This window comes from Uranotaenia lowii, chromosome 3, assembly GCF_029784155.1.
Source record: "Uranotaenia lowii strain MFRU-FL chromosome 3, ASM2978415v1, whole genome shotgun sequence".
NCBI lineage: Eukaryota > Metazoa > Arthropoda > Insecta > Diptera > Culicidae > Uranotaenia > Uranotaenia lowii.
Window position 1 is genome coordinate 221,219,655 of NC_073693.1, and position 16,522 is coordinate 221,236,176.

A 16,522-nucleotide genomic window follows, 5' to 3' on the forward strand; every position below is an offset into this window, starting at 1 on the left:
TCAAAATTTAACTTTTTGAGATAAAGAATAAAAAAAAACAAACAGGAAAAAAAAATAACTTAGGATAGAAAAAAAATATTTATGGGATACACCCTATTACAAACCGCTGCCGACCAAACGATCGGTCTTTTGTGTTGACCTTGCTGGTTTCACACAACAATGGCGACCTGACTATTGTGTATGCCTTCTGCTGTTTTTTTTTTCATTGGATCACTGCGATTTCGCGGCACTAAATGATATTTTCACAGCAAACAGTTCCGTAATCAACGGTAAACTACGCCCGTGACGGTATTCACAACCGAATTTGAGAGGCAAGCACTTTTGCACACAGCACACAGCGAAAGGAAAAAAACGTCCGTCTGTTGCGAGTACTGCGCAACGAATGTTTATCTATTTCATTACCTATTTATTTGATTTTTTTAAAGTTTAACTACAAATTCGATTATATTTGAGAAGTTTTTATGAAAATAAGGACAAATCAGGACATTTTAGGGACCAATTTTAGAAAATCAGGACAAATCGAGAGTTTTTGAAAAATCAGGACGGTCTTTCGAAAATCAGGACAAATCCTGATAAATCAGGACACCTGACACCTCTGTTCAAAACATTCACTGTACCTCGGAAATACCCAAACTTAAGTTGCCTAGTGTGGACTAGGCTTTACCCAATTCTACTCAATTTCTAAGCATGTGTATCGTTATTGCGATGTGAGTGTGCGAAAACTAACTAAATGACTTTCTTTGAATTATCTTGCATTGAGCTTATTTAGAAATTTAAAGCTAAAAGAAAATCGCGGAAAATTTTTGATACCTCACCATTTTACTGTTAAATTTGTTTTATTTAAAATATATCAAATGGCAAGTCGTACGCTTTTATTGATGGGTCAAGTGATTCCCTGCGTCAAACAAAATGCATCAAAAATACGAGTTCGTCGAATGGATCTCGACACAAATTTGAATATGGTAAAACCGACTCTAAGGTTATCTCAACATATGCGGTTTGTTGCATAATTATATCTGGATTCGTTTTAGTATTTCAAAAAGGATGAATTCTACTTTGTTCACGATCCCAAAAAAATATGCAAAACCGGGGATGTTGTGCTCATTAGAGAACTACCACAGAAACTGACTCGCCTGATAACACATTCGATCCAGGAAATTGTGTACCCATTGGGAGACGTTACGGATCCTATAACAGGAAAGCAGGTTACGGTTGGTAAATATCGAGAGGACATCGAAGAAACTAACCGGTTGTATGGAAAATCAAGCGAGGCATTCAATTACGACAAGGCTCCACCACGTGGTCGATTGGAAGGAACGCAGGATTTCACGCATGGTGAAACGTACATTAAATATCACGAGGACGGCAAAGATCAACCGTTTGCTGTGTAGATTGAATAAGGCGGTCATCTGCAGTTATGAGTTAGATCGAGCAAGTTTCAGTAAATATTATACAATTCAAATACTATAAATTAAATATCCGACCTTAACACTACAGGCTTTGTGTCACTTTATACAACATTTAACAGGAAACGAGAAACAGCGAAACTTGAGGTCACTAGTCGCTTTTGTACTACTAATACCAACAAACTATAGTTACAAAGTAGTTAACGTGTCCACCGCAACTACTCGTCTAAACCTAAAAACTCCCGTTCTAGAGCGGCACCCATCATGTTCCAATCGCCGTCATCCACGTCGTCGATTGGATCTTCGCTACCTTCGGTGTTGGAACCCATGTCCAGATCAGACGGTAGATTGCCGCCTCTTCTAAATTTGGCACTAGGGCTCTCATCGTCATCGGAACTAAGATTCGTTTGACTATTTTCATTGTCCTCTACATACCTAAGAAGAGTTCTGCTGTTTTCCTCATCCTCCATTTCTTGCTTTTTCTGGAAAATGTTTCGTTTGTTTTCATCTTCTTCTTTCCGCTTTCTTTTCCGTAAAGACTTGTCCAGAGGGGGATTTTCAATATCAACAGGACCATCGTCGCTAGAACTGTCGTCTGATTCAAAGAACTCATCAAACTCATCGTTCATTGCATTAAGATCATCATTTGAAAAGCTCAGCAATGGATTGATTGTGTCACTAAATTTAGGCGGTATTTTTTCTGTTGTTTTCCTTCCAGAACTTCCAGCACCGTAGTTAACAGAATGTTCTGGAATTATAATAAAAAAAAAAAATAAAAAATAGGAACCAAGAAGTTTTCAAATAATGATTAAATACATTACCGGGACTATGGCAATGCGGAGGCGGTTGACGCATTTTAGAAGGTTTCGAAGTTTTGAGAGGATAAAGCAATTCTTCTACGTGTTCCCATCGTTCAGCACATGTCCAAAGCCATTCTGGAGTCACAATTTTTATCCGAGGATTTTTACGAGCATTGTGTACTTTGGAGGTGCCGAAAGTGACCGCAACTAGATGAGTGCTTTCCGGGCTAAAATCTTGTGTGACCTGGGCCCCGAGACTGCGAGCGACCTGGTACGCTTTGCTCTGTGTCAGTTTCATGTTATTGGGCACTAAACCTGAAAAAACCAAATTGCAACCCACGAGAACCTGCGATTTTGCTTGCGGGATAAGTTGCTTCAGATCGGAAATCTAGAATAGCAAAACAAAAAAGAAGAAACATGAAGATAATTTAAGCGTATAACCGTTGTTTCATAGCTACTCACCTCTTTGGTTTTGTCATACTCTTCATAGAATTTTTGATGAATTGTGATCAATATATGTTCCAAGTATAGAAGGTAATCATCCGGATCATTGATTTCTATCAAATTACTTTTAATTTCTAATTCCGGTTCGATTGTTTTGACATTTTCCACCGAGTTCTCTACTTCAGGCGCTTTTTCGACTGGAGTTTCGGTCTCATCTACTTTTTCCGATAACGAAAGCTCTGTAACTGTGACGGTTTCAGTCTTCTTCGTTTCCTCATCTTTTTTAGAAGACTCCACAACCTCCTTGGGAGGTATATCTTCTGCTGTTTTGACCTCATCCGTTTCAATTTTCGGTGTTGGGGGACGACTATCTTCGGGATCGTCCTTTTCTTTTTTATCTCTCGAAAATTGGTTTATTAAATCTGCTAAAATTCATTTGATTTAAGTAAACAAACAAAAAAGGTCTATAATATTAACTTGCCTTTGAAATCTACGCCCTTCCCGTCAAGTTCGTTTTTGGACATGCCTGGTGGAGCATTGATATCCCCTGTGTGCTGAAAGAAATGATACGGTTTAACCTGAATTAAATTGGTTGCCATGTTCCACACATCTTCCCGATCATCAATGATGCACACCATCGAATCTCCACAGGGGAATAAAGCTCTGAAAAATAGAAACTGTTACATAGAGATATGATCGAATATCTAATAAATAAGTACTTGAGATTGTCGGTTTTGCTAGTCGCATTGAAACATTCATCCCGCGACAAAATTCGATGAGAGAAGAATTTTCCGTCCTCATCAAGAAATTGTGCAATCATGTGTGCGTAGTTACGAGCTCCAAAAGTACATATGTGTAGCTCATAATAAGGGTCCATTTTTGATAGAAACTCCAGAGCACCCGGCCGTAACCTCGTATGATACCAGGGTGAATTTGGACCGTATAATTGAAAATGGTATACGTCCTGTAACAAGATAAAACGTAAAACATGTGTTGAAAGTATACGTATAGTATAGTAAACCTATACGTACCTTCAGGTTGTTGGGTACATTGTCATTCGTTGTATGGATCAGTGTTTGATCCAAATCCACCAGTAGAACAAGTTTTCTATCCCGCAACAAACGTTCTGTGTCCTCTTGACCCAGTTTTTTAGCTAATGTTTCCGTTACTTTTAAATCTGGAACAGAATGAACCATTGGAACTGATGCCTCCGAACCGGCACCTTTCTCATCTTGTCGTAAATCGGCACCACAGTCGGCACACATATCCTTAATAACCGTGGTATGATTACATTGGTCCAACTCTAATAATGGTTCACTAAAAATAAAGAAACATGTTTATCATAATGTTCAACTGCATTGCTAGTTACAGGGACGTTTACCCTTTATCAACAACATCTCCTTCCCTGGCAAGGCGCTTTTTCACGACGCCTGCTTTCGTTGCCTTGAGACGCCGAACATCTTTCTCGTTTATGCTGATGCACTCGTAGAAAAGAATGATGGAACCTCCGGTTACCGGATAACCTTCACGAACCTTCCATTTGATGATTTTGATTGCGTAGTCCATAGGAGCGCGAACGATGTTTTGGTTTTCTTCGGCCATTTTTATGTCACTTTTGCATTATTTTGCACGGTATCGTTTAGCCGCCGCTTAAATGACGATCGCCAGTAGTTGGCTCGTTATTGTGGGTTATGAAATCAGCTGACGTTACGCTTACACTAGTACAAATCTACAAACTTATTAACGCGAACTGAACGTAAAGAACCGAAAGAACCAGAACCACAGAGAACAGACGTACAAGCTCGAACAAAAAATCTTCCAAAAAGTGTGTAAAATTTCAAATGCTGACATTCAAAAAATACGTTAGAAATTGACTTGAAATAGTGCAATCTATTGTGCCGTTCAAAAGTTACAAATCAAATTTTCAGGTGGCCAGTTTTCGAAAAGGCCCAGCCAAAAGAAACAGAAAAATTGTTCAAAACTATCGTTGGAAATTTTACACAAGTTTCGTGGGCTAGCTTGTATGTCTGTTCTCTGTGCCAGAACATCCAATATTCTTTATGCATTCTTTATAGTCCTATTTGCCGCTGGTAGTGTTCGTGATATTATACTGGTTGTTTCACCAACACTTTTCAGTTTTGGGACAATCAACCTCAAAAACGACCATGTGCGTCGGCCGGCTGCCCGTTTTTTGTACCGTAAGTTTTTGAGGTTAATTGTCCCGTCTCATCTGTACACGCTCAGCAAGTGTGCGTAAGAAATGTCAAAAACAACTCTATACAAGGAATATTTAAATAAGGTAGTGCCGAGAGTCATATTGGATTTTTTTGTGACGTCACAAAAACGATTGTCTCGAAAATTTATATGAGAAAGGTAGGAATTTCAAAGAAAAAACACGTTTTAGAACGAAAATGGATTCCAATTTCATTTTGATTCTGTTGTAAGGCCTCTATTTTACTATGTTATGTAGTTTTTTGGTCCTTTGAAGATTGCATAATGTTGTTTTCTTATTTTAATTATGAATGCAATATGTAGAAGTTATACTTTCAATCCGCATTAGTCAGCCTTTTGTCTATGCAAGTGTGTCCTCAAGTAGGTTAACCGTTTTCTGTGACAACTGTAAAAACATTTCTCATTCCAAAACCACATGTTAAAATTTGTAACCGCCTTTATTTTTCGCTCCTTAATAAATAAGTTTTTCCTTTGTGTTGAATCTCAACACTATTGGTCACTCTAGTAGCGAGTGCCTCGCAAGATTGCATACAATCTTGCAAAGCGTTTGTCTAGATGTGACATGTCGAGGGTTACTAGATGGCGATTTGAATTTAAATTTCTAATGCTATTTACGCGGGAAAAAATGTAATGTTTTATGATTGTGAAATAAAAATCTCTCTTTAGTGTTAACCGTCAAAGAAAGAAGTTGGTTTTTTCCCTTCCGAAATGGGCTGACGCAACATTTGGTGCCGTGACCAGGATGGGAAAGCTTTCGCCAGGAGTTGAGATCTCCTGCTACAGCGTTAAGCTATCCCGACGGATAACAGTGGAGCTCGGATCCTGCCAAATCAACCTAGACGATCACCGAAAGCCCCGTTCTTGACAACGATAGTACCCAATTTCAAATTGCTGGCCCAGAGAAGTCCCGCTGATCCGCTGATCCGCAGACCCGTTGACCCATGAACCATTGACCCCCAGAAACGTTGTCCCGCAGAGATGTTGTCCTGCTGAGTTATTGTCCCGCAGAATCGTTGTCCCGCAGAGTTTCTGGTCGTAGAACCGTTGTCCCGCAGAACCGTAGACCTACAGATCCGTGATCCCATAGAGAAGTTTTCCCGCAGAGCCGTTGCTTTCAATTCAGATGGCCAGCAAACAGTTGTTCGATGAACCTACCTTTCCGTACTGTTATGACCATCCAGCTGTTGAACACCTGAAGCACCCGCTGACCCGTCGCACCATCTGTGAAAATATTACATGTTGACCGCGTAATCCAGGAGATTTGAAGAACACAAAGTGCCGTGTCGTTATAATAGAGCAAAATAAAAACAAAGCTAGGGCCGCCATCTGTAAAACATTCGTTTTAGGTGGCCAGTATGTTGAATCTCAACACTATTGGTCACTCTAGTAGCGAGTGCCTCGCAAGATTGCATACAATCTTGCAAAGCGTTTGTCTAGATGTGACATGTCGAGGGTTACTAGATGGCGATTTGAATTTAAATTTCTAATGCTATTTACGCGGGAAAAAATGTAATGTTTTATGATTGTGAAATAAAAATCTCTCTTTAGTGTTAACCGTCAAAGAAAGAAGTTGGTTTTTTCCCTTCCGAAATGGGCTGACGCAACACTTTGTAAAAACCCGAGTTTTGTCTGCATAACCGAAACACTCTGTACAATGTCGCTTTGAAGCTAGAACGTGCAAAAATGAAGCAAAAATCAGCTTTTAAAAGGTCTAGCTGGTAAATATTGAGTGTTCAACTGATTGTCATGAATTTAATTCAACCGGTTTACCATATGCAATTCTTGTGTAGAACAATTAATTAACATCAATAAATGATTATTAAATCACTTTACTAAAATGCCAATAAATGATTTGTTGTTTTGTATAAAAATTTGTGTTTTGATCACTTTAGTGTAATGAGGAGCTTAAAGTACACTACCTGGAACATTTTCATGGAAGACTTTAAAATAATTTTAAAGTTTTGCAAATTTCAGTGGGGAAATTCCACTTTTTTTTCGAACTTTGATGGTCTATTTTATAGAAAAGTTATTCGAAAATGCAACTTCTTTTGTAACGATCTTGAAGAGCAAGAATCCTTCCACAATAACATGTTATCAAAGTGGAAAATTTTCAGCAGATCCTACGAATTAACAACGAAAAAGAGAAATTTTCTAGTAAATTAACAGATTTGTCGTGATTTTGACGTCTCAGCCTGTACCAATACTAAAGCAGGGCTACCTTGCGCACTACCTTCTTTAAATATTTCTTGTTCTTTATCCTATCCTATCTTATCCTATCAATATTTGAATGAATTTTACATTTAAAATGTATACTTTTGAAATAAACCTAAAGAGCCTATAGTAAACAGTTTACTATAGTCTCTTTAATAAAACCGTTTTTAACTTAAGTAAAATTTTTTATCGAATGATTGAGACTATTGAGAGTCAAAATCCAACTGAATGGTTGGTTATTCTCTATTTCTCGCGTAAGCTTTCATTACGTCGAATGAGGAAACATACGACATTTTCCAATATAAATCGTTCATTACAAAAACGTTCGTCGTTTGGAGGGGTAATTTGTATCATACGTCTGTTTTCTTTCGTCCTTTGATTCGTTCAATTTGCACTTATGCCCGTACGATTCTGAGACAAATACCGCTAAATTTTATATTTGCTTGGCATAATAAATCTTTAAAAATGTTGATCATCATTAAACGATTTTTTGTTTGTTACTCTGATGTCTGGAGTATACCGTAATTTTTTTTTTAAGTGTACACGGATTTTGTCACGGGCGTAACGCCGTTACCGAAAGAAATGCATGCCTGCCGTCAAAACTTAACGAAAAGTACAGTGGTGTTATAGAGTAGCATTCTCTGGCCAAAACATTAAAACGAAGAAGAAGAAGAAGAAAACTTAACGAAAGCGGTGGTTTGCCATTTTTCTGTTGAAGACCTAAAATTGATGTGCTGGTGATTTGTGAGCTACAAATAAGCTTGGACTGTCGTTTAAAAGTGCCCGGATTTTCACGAATTAGTTGCAAACATATAGCTCAAGTTGCCTAGATTGCGGCGATACTAAAAGGTATGTAAAAGTTGTGTTTTATAGTCGACAATCGGCAATTTTCCTACGGCCTGCCAATTCGTCAAATTCGGCATTTGCCACCATTGCCGCGATGTAATCACGTTGCGGTTTATGCTGGCAGTGTTGGCAGTTCACAATGACAGTTTCATTTTAAGCTGAATGTATACATGGGTATAGGGTAGCGCCACTTGTAAATTATTATTTATTTAACAACGATGGTTCTAAAGCTGAACAATTTTGATAAATTGAAAATACAAACCAATAATCTATATCTGCCTACATACCTACATATAGACCATACAAGACTGAGCCATATGCGCAATTGTTCGATAGAAGTTCTCCGCCTATATGTCAATTCTGCGGAATTAAGCTCGTAAAAAAACCAACAAGAGTCCGTGGTCTATTCCTGTCACTGCAAAAAATCTACATAAGGTACACCGGGGTAAGTGTGGACGCGGGGTAAGTGTGGACGATGGCTATAAAATCAATACTGTGCACTATTTTTTCAAACTTTTGATGCAGAATGTTCAATTTACTTGTAATCTATCCAATAACTGTGAAAAAGATACGATTCAGACAATAACGGATGTTTACAGCGACTTTTTCGGAATTTTCTATTTTCAACTACGATGTCGAGTTGATGTGCATCTTTTTCAATTGCAAATTTCTCCTAAACTAGCTGGCTCTTGTTGAAAAACTCTACATTGAAACAATCCTTACATTCCAAACAACCAGTTAGGAAAAGAAACGGCGGTTAAAAATTAACAAAAAAGAGTTTATTTACAAAAAACTAAAATTTTGTCTCCAACCCCTACCTGGGGTAAGTGTGGACGGCTTTAAAAAGACTTGATGTTTACACATTTTTTCAATTTTCTGTCCTTCATCCTTTATGAGTTGTATTATTTAGCTATATTTAGCATTCGGATCATGAAAATTTGAGTAAAGTACTTATTTGTTCTGTGTTTTTGATAAAATCGGATTTCGTGTGTTGTAACATAAATTACACACTATAATTATAGTATCATGAACTTTTTTCAATATTTTGGACGGTTCGAGCACTAAAGTAACGTATTCAACCAAGGAAACACAAATTTTTTGAAAATTTCCTGAGAAATCAAAGGGAAAATCTACCGTCCACACTTACCCCATAAAGCGGGGTAAGTGAAGACACCATCCGTCCATAACGATTTACGTGATAACTTTTTTCGCTTTGCTTCTATCGAGCTCATCTCTTCAGCGTTTGTAAACAACATGTTCTGCATCACATTGAACGTCAATTTATCAAAATCGCTCCACTACTGATTTTTTAATGGTTTTTTAAAGTTGAACTATACAAAAACCCGTCCACACTTACCCCGGTGTACCTTATTAGAGATATTTGTTAGCCTTATAGATTTTTGCAATTCAGCTACATATATGAATATAACTTTTATATGCGTCACATAAAAGATAAAAAATCCCACACATAAATATTATAATCCTTCATTATACTAAAACATTTGTCTACTTTAAGGCGTTTACATACTTGAATGGCGTTTTTTGTGTTCGAGTTAGTTTTTTGGATGAAAATAGACATTTTTTGGCCTTCGAAACATTTCTGTAATATTTATTTTTACTTTTCGGCATCATCATTGATATCAGCACCAACGTGTGGAAAGGGTATAAAAGACAAAGTAAACAAAATCCGTTTTCAGTGGATTCAAATAACCCAATATGAGCTCTACTTAACACAAAAACCTTTAGCTTTTCAGTTTTCGTAAGATTTATAATGCAGTTTGAGCAAAGGATTTAAAAAATTTAGAGCCATAAAATGAAATTATCCTCACACAGATTGTTTTATACACCCTTTACCCCACAACAAAGCAAACGGTCTAGATGCAAAACATTAAAAGGGGAAGAATGCGGAAAGCTATTCACTCACTCCTGTAGCGAGAACCATAAACCACAGACAAACAGACAGGACACTCCGAAGAAAATCCGATCATTTTTTCGCAAAGTGATTTTACTGCCATCTATCGCCGACATTGCCTACCAACATCACGTTTGTAAAATAAATCAAAGTAGGAAGCCATGATACCCTGGCATTTTATAACTCAAGTGTAAACAAACAATCCATATTTTTGTTGATGTTATAATTTAGTAGGAAATTTCTCGGTTTTCAAATAGTGATTGATATTATTAACGTAATAAAAATAGCTTCACCACCCCAGAGAACACAGGTAACGGTAGTGAAGAACGAAGTATTGATTATTCTTTTTTAAGTGCCGGAAATGAGTTATGTACATTCAAATTGATTCGAGCAGAGGGAAAGATGCCCAATCAGCTGCAACATAACAAAGGACAATCGAATAATCCTCCAGTAACGGAAGTCAATATTTGGAACCGTTGAGAACTTCTTGAATGAATTAGTAGTGAATTCCTTTATGCATGAATATTGTGTTAAAAATATATTTTTTTTTTTGTAGAGAAATGAATCCAACTTAGATGAAATTTCAGGGACTAGATATGGGAAAATTGATGTTGAAAAACATGCGAAAAAAATTCGCCTTGTCTCCCGGTGAGACTTGAACCCACATCTTGCGCCTCTCCGGGGCCCATGTATTAACATTCTACTACAGGAGACCAACCTGGCGTATGAATATTATACTGGTTGAGTGTCGATGTCTATCGGAATGAAGGGAATAGTTCTCCCATGTGATCATAATCATTTTTCTTGGTCTATATCTATTCCCATCTTTTCATCTTACGGTAGTTGGACTCAAATTTGGATATTTTAGGCACGGCAAGGTTTGCATTGCCTTCTCATATACTGCACGGGTTGTCAGTTATGATGAGAAATGATGCGTTTGCCGTATTTGGATATCCAACCAAATTCGGTGTTTGGCACCATCGACACTCAACCAGTATAATATTCATACACCAGGTTGGTCTCCTGTAGTAGAATGTTAATACATGGGCCCCGGAGAGGCGCAAGATGTGGGTTCAAGTCTCACCGGGAGACAAGGCGAATTTTTTTCGCATGTTTTTCAACATCAATTTTCCCATATCTAGTCCCTGAAATTTCATCTAAGTTGGATTCATTTCTCTACAAAAAAAGTTTCGCTGACTGAATGTTTGAGTCAAGACCCATCTTTGGGTCACAGTTTAAAAATAGAAAATAAGGCGGTGCCAAACACCGAATTTGGTTGGATATCCAAATACGGCAAACGCATCATTTCTCATCATAACTGACAACCCGTGCAGTATATGAGAAGGCAATGCAAACCTTGCCGTGCCTAAAATATCCAAATTTGAGTCCAACTACCGTAAGATGAAAAGATGGGAATAGATATAGACCAAGAAAAATGATTATGATCACATGGGAGAACTATTCCCTTCATTCCGATAGACATCGACACTCAACCAGTATAATATTCATACGCCAGGTTGGTCTCCTGTAGTAGAATGTTAATACATGGGCCCCGGAGAGGCGCAAGATGTGGGTTCAAGTCTCACCGGGAGACAAGGCGAATTTTTTTTTCGCATGTTTTTCAACATCAATTTTCCCATATCTACACACTATTAATTTTTTGGTGTAAATTTATGTCATATTGGATGCACAAAAATGAAGCATCATAAATGACATAAAATTACACCAGAGAAAACAGAAACGCTTAAGGACATAAATTCTCCAACGTAAATCTCTGACATGTTTGACATAATTTTGAATCATAAGTGATGTAAATTTATGTCAAAAAGGACGCACAAAAGTGAAGCGTCTAATTTGACATAAAATTAGATCGTTTCAGTAATCACATTGTGTCGTACAAATTTTAGGTGATAAGAGCTTCGGAGACAATAATTTTGAGAGAATCAAATTTTTATGGGCATAAATGTGACAAAATATTCATAGTTTGAAAAATGAAATACTGGTAACTGAATGTTTTACAAGTATATTTTCAAACTTTGAATGTTGACTTACATTTATTCCCATAAAAAAATCATATCTCTTAAAATGTATTCCTCCGATAGCTCATATAACCAAAAATCAGTACGATACAATGTAATTTCTGGACGATCTTATTTGTTGTACATAAATCGGATCACGAAAAGGTTATATAAATTACATTGTCTTTGACAAAATATTATAGTCATGAATTTTCAAGACTTAAATTTTGGAATTTTTCACGAATTAATTACAACATATTTTTTAGTGGCATGAATTTGTACAGAGCATCTACAATTTATTCCATATATAAACAATCTTCCAAGTAGTCAACCAAGTTTTACATGATAATAGGATGTTCAAGATTATTTAAATCTCTGAAAATATTCCTAAGCTATCTTTCAATTATTTTTTTCAAATTCAGTAAAATAAACTGGCCTAATATTTCGATATCGAATTTAGAGTATACCTTCAGGCGTTTAAAAACAGTTCAAATAGTTAGAAACTTGGACCTCTATGTATCATACACGTTGTTACACTTGAGTGATTTTCTATGCTTCTTTTCTTAAATTATAAACGCCTACAAATCATCTGCTCAATCCATTCACATCCAGTTGCAGTTGCATCGAGCCAGTTCTTCGCATTGATGATCAGCGACGGTTTAGTACTACGGTCTAGGATGTCATCCGAACTTCACTTCAAGAACGTACTACTGTAAAAGAAAGTAAAAATGGTCACAAAATCTCAAAGTGTTGTGCCCAATATACAAACCTCTTACTGCAACTGTGCTTTGCTGAAGAGATGCCATCTTAACTATCGAACTACTTCATCAGCTTTCTTCCGCTAGTTTGTTTTGCGATGTGTGGTTCTTGATGCATTATCCTCTGCCTTTTTTGCAAGGTTTTAAAACCTTTAATTCCTGAATCCTGAAATACTGATCTAGTGTAAGTTCTTTCGGTATGGTTATAGTTCTGTATTTTGTGGTGCAGTTAATTTAAATTTTGTAACAAAAAATACAGAAAAACTTTTATGTTACTAGACATACTTGAATACACAAAATACTTTTGGGAGTTCTGATAAGTGCAATATAATCACACGGCAAAAAATGGACACTGATGCGGCATTGAAAACACTCACCATAAATTCATTACAACCATATCGATGTGGCTAAACAATTCTTTCTCGTCGAACGCCGTCTGTCATCCAGGAGTCGAATTTTGGCAAGCATTTCGATCAGTAGCTTTGGCTCCAAAGGTTATGCTACGGATAGATAAAACAAATATGTAGAAGTTCGATCTAAATGAACGAAATGCACCTTAAAAACTTACATTTTCTGGTACGCAAAAATTGTTGGGCTGAACGTTTTGCTTCGACCGGCTCTACTAGAGCTTTAGGCAGCCGTCAGGTTCCGGAATAATTTTTATGAAGGCCAAAGAAAGAGGAACCATTCGAAGTAACTCTTTCACTTTTCCGAATCCCGATCAGAGGCTATCGTGACAGGACAGGTAGACATGTAGATGACAATAACCATCCCTATGTTTAGAATCATGCCAGTAAAATGCGAACCACCCTTTGGCAAATATTCGAACGAGTTGGTTAACCTGGAATAATAGATGGAAATAGAATATCAGCATTTTTGGAACATCATAAAAATATAGGTAGATTAATACCAAATGAAAAATATTACCTTTTTGGTCCTTCGTTCCAATAGCAGTGTTTTTGTTCACTCATAATCACTATCCGCATCGATTTGGCTCTTCCCTGAGGGTCGAACTTAGCAGGACATTTGAACCGCAGAACCAAGAGCTGGAATTGCACCATCGTTCTCAGCCAGTAACGATTCGACTCGATAAATCTTTCACATTACGGGTGGCTTTGTTACTTACGCTATGGATTTTTCTTTTCAAGGGATCAACGAGCGGTCGAATTACACCAAAGGGCTGAAGCAACTGTCAAATCACATACAAACGGACCGTACCGACTTTTTGGAACCACAACGTCAGTTCCCCTTTGATTTCAATGGCATTTTGGTACCAAAACGTCAGTGCGGTACTGAAATGTCAGTTCGGAAATTTCCTTCTCTTTCAGCCCCTTGAATTACACGTAGTTTAACGAAAACAAAGATTCGAACAGCTGATGGCTGGCAAAACATAAACAAAATAAAAATCCATCGCACGCATTTTGACAAGTTGCCTAACTGGGATGCCAGTCACACTTAAATTTGCAGTTGTGAAGTTGACACGTAATTTCATGATTCAGAAAAACACGTATTTTACTGTTTTAACAGGTTTTACCAGCTTTACCAAACCAAAATAGTTTTGAATCGTTGAGCGGTTTTAGGTAAAATGTTTGATTTAAATTCGTTTGAAACGCTCTCGTTTTTACATTCACTTGACATAAATATACATCTCCTATGACATAATTTTAGATCTTCGAACGTATGCTTATCGTTAAAAAGTGTAAGTATGTGTAGTGTGTGTCGTTTAGATACAAAGTGATGTAAAATTAGATCAGATCTGGATTAGATCAAAAAATTATTAGGTGTTGAAGCGTTTCTGGCTAGTTTAATTTTAGAAAATTTTTGGTGTGTAGTCCCTGAAATTTCATCTAAGTTGGATTCATTTCTCTACAAAAAAAGTTTCGCTGACTGAATGTTTGAGTCAAGACCCATCTTTGGGTCACAGTTTAAAAATAGAAAATAAGGCGGTGCCAAACACCGAATTTGGTTGGATATCCAAATACGGCAAACGCATCATTTCTCATCATAACTGACAACCCGTGCAGTATATGAGAAGGCAATGCAAACCTTGCCGTGCCTAAAATATCCAAATTTGAGTCCAACTACCGTAAGATGAAAAGATGGGAATAGATATAGACCAAGAAAAATGATTATGATCACATGGGAGAACTATTCCCTTCATTCCGATAGACATCGACACTCAACCAGTATAATATTCATACGCCAGGTTGGTCTCCTGTAGTAGAATGTTAATACATGGGCCCCGGAGAGGCGCAAGATGTGGGTTCAAGTCTCACCGGGAGACAAGGCGAATTTTTTTTTCGCATGTTTTTCAACATCAATTTTCCCATATCTAGTCCCTGAAATTTCATCTAAGTTGGATTCATTTCTCTACAAAAAAAGTTTCGCTGACTGAATGTTTGAGTCAAGACCCATCTTTGGGTCACAGTTTAAAAAAAGTTAAAAATATAAAATTTTGTTTCTGATTTCCGTGAATTCCCTTTGGTTCAGTAATGTTGTTATGCTGATTAGTAATTTGGCATACGTATTAATAAAGTCCATTAAACAGGTTAAAAATTTGGCTTACGTATTAACAAAATCTAAACATTTTGAGGATTTATGTTTTAAATCTATGAGTTTTTTCGTTTACAAAATATTGACAATATAAGCTGAGACTCAGGTTTGCGTTAAAGTATTTTCTTTATTTGTAATGCCTCGTCTTTTTGATTTAGGTTCAAACTTTATTCTAAAGATCTTTCTTCTCTCGTTTTATACAAGTTCTGCAGTAACTGTGCTTTTCAAGAGTCAGGTAATCATTCCAGAATTGCGGACGCTCGTTTTTCAATTTTTTCTTGAATGATTCGAGAAACGTTCGAATGTAATCAATTCAGGTAGCAAGACCGGTTGTACAACACTCTTAAGAGTTTTTCAATCACTCAATTCCCCTTTGAAACACCTCGCAGATGGTATCTAAAATGAAAATTTTTGGATTAATAGATTTTTGGACTTTCATGAATTAAGGGGGATTGCTGACATACCTTGACGAATTCTTTGAATTGAAGCACTGGTCAGATAGGCTTTTACTGAACGGTTCGGTAGTTTTCCATCCTTGAATTCTTCAGAATCAAATTAACTCCCACCAAATCAACTTTGTTGGATAACAACAAACGAAAATCAACAACTAACAACAGTTAGGTTCAAGCTCTCGCCGCGACCGGACTGTTTTTTCAAAAGCTCTCGGTTTCTTTTTATAGCTAGTGTTGGTGAAGTTTAAGCACACGCTAACTTTTGGCTACCCCTTAAAGGCGTAAAATTGACCCGTTATTGAGAACCTCCATTATCTGTCAAATAAAGGGTCATTATAACACCCATAGAAGAGGTTGCAAAAATCCAATGCCTATTTACCATATCTCTGTGCCGATAATGCGCTGAAATGTGCACTGTGCCGAAGACGATATGTTTGAAAAACCGTAACTGGCATAAGGACTCGGCTTCCAACCAAAATGATGACCACTACATTCAAGCGAAACAAGAAAAACATTTTATGGGATTTCCTTCCTATTGGATAATTCATCCCAGAAACAAGAAAATAAAAATTAAAACCACAGCGCTGTGGTGAGAATCGAACTCAAATCACCAATTGTATCGTCTTGCCAGTCCGACATCCTAACCAGTGTACTATTCGAGCTTCATGCAGGACGAGGTATATTTGTCATAGACTTTCTGTTACCGATCAATCACAAAAAAAAAACGTACAACGGCGGCTTCCCGGCGTTTGGCCTCCTTTCAATGCATTCCTTTGTCTTAAGATGGAAACGGGAAAGGGAACGGGAGTGAAGGAACGGGAAACCCATTGAATGAGAACTGTGCTTTGCTTACTGCCTGCTATTACATACACACGCTACATATACACAGC

The 16,522-nt window shown here is 37.2% G+C and overlaps 3 protein-coding genes across 4 annotated transcripts in view; 2 read left to right on the forward strand and 1 right to left on the reverse strand.

The window, feature by feature from the left end:
• Positions 1-758: 758 nt before the first annotated feature.
• On the forward strand, positions 759-1,496 carry LOC129751818 (28S ribosomal protein S17, mitochondrial). The gene is made up of 2 exons (XM_055747547.1): positions 759-962; positions 1,032-1,496. The coding sequence occupies exons 1-2, from the start codon at positions 855-857 to the stop codon at positions 1,389-1,391; spliced, it is 468 nt and encodes a 155-aa protein (XP_055603522.1). The 5' UTR covers positions 759-854; the 3' UTR covers positions 1,392-1,496.
• On the reverse strand, positions 1,433-4,339 carry LOC129751817 (RNA polymerase II subunit A C-terminal domain phosphatase). Of its 2 annotated transcripts, none has more exons than XM_055747545.1 (7): positions 4,032-4,339; positions 3,682-3,967; positions 3,370-3,614; positions 3,132-3,313; positions 2,669-3,075; positions 2,228-2,594; positions 1,433-2,154 (listed from the first exon to the last, which is right to left on the reverse strand). In XM_055747545.1, exons 1-7 carry the CDS (start codon positions 4,250-4,252, stop codon positions 1,625-1,627), a joined length of 2,238 nt encoding a protein of 745 aa, XP_055603520.1. In that variant the 5' UTR covers positions 4,253-4,339; the 3' UTR covers positions 1,433-1,624. The 2 variants fall into 2 exon arrangements, with proteins under 2 accessions (XP_055603520.1, XP_055603521.1); XM_055747546.1 differs by having other exon boundaries at positions 2,669-3,072; positions 4,032-4,338.
• A 3,455-nt stretch (positions 4,340-7,794) lies between these two features.
• The window catches only part of LOC129755692 (polyadenylate-binding protein 2), a 28,608-nt gene continuing 19,880 nt past the window's right edge, over positions 7,795-16,522 (forward strand). Inside the window, exon 1 of the mRNA XM_055752307.1 lies at positions 7,795-7,942. The gene's annotated coding sequence lies outside the window, so the exon portion shown is untranslated. The remainder of the gene's footprint in view (positions 7,943-16,522) is intronic.

Excerpts from the sequence above, each read along its gene's own strand:
- LOC129751817 (XM_055747545.1), bottom strand. The coding sequence starts at position 4,252 with ATGGCCGAAGAAAACCAAAACATCGTTCGCGCTCCTATGGACTACGCA. Across the intron at positions 3,968-4,031 it reads GGAGATGTTGTTGATAAAGG|TGAACCATTATTAGAGTTGG; the intron begins GTAAACGTCCCT and ends CTTTATTTTTAG. Across the intron at positions 3,076-3,131 it reads GAAGGGCGTAGATTTCAAAG|CAGATTTAATAAACCAATTT; the intron begins GCAAGTTAATAT and ends AATGAATTTTAG.
- LOC129751818 (XM_055747547.1), top strand. The coding sequence starts at position 855 with ATGGCAAGTCGTACGCTTTTATTGATGGGTCAAGTGATTCCCTGCGTC. Across the intron at positions 963-1,031 it reads TCGACACAAATTTGAATATG|TATTTCAAAAAGGATGAATT; the intron begins GTAAAACCGACT and ends GATTCGTTTTAG.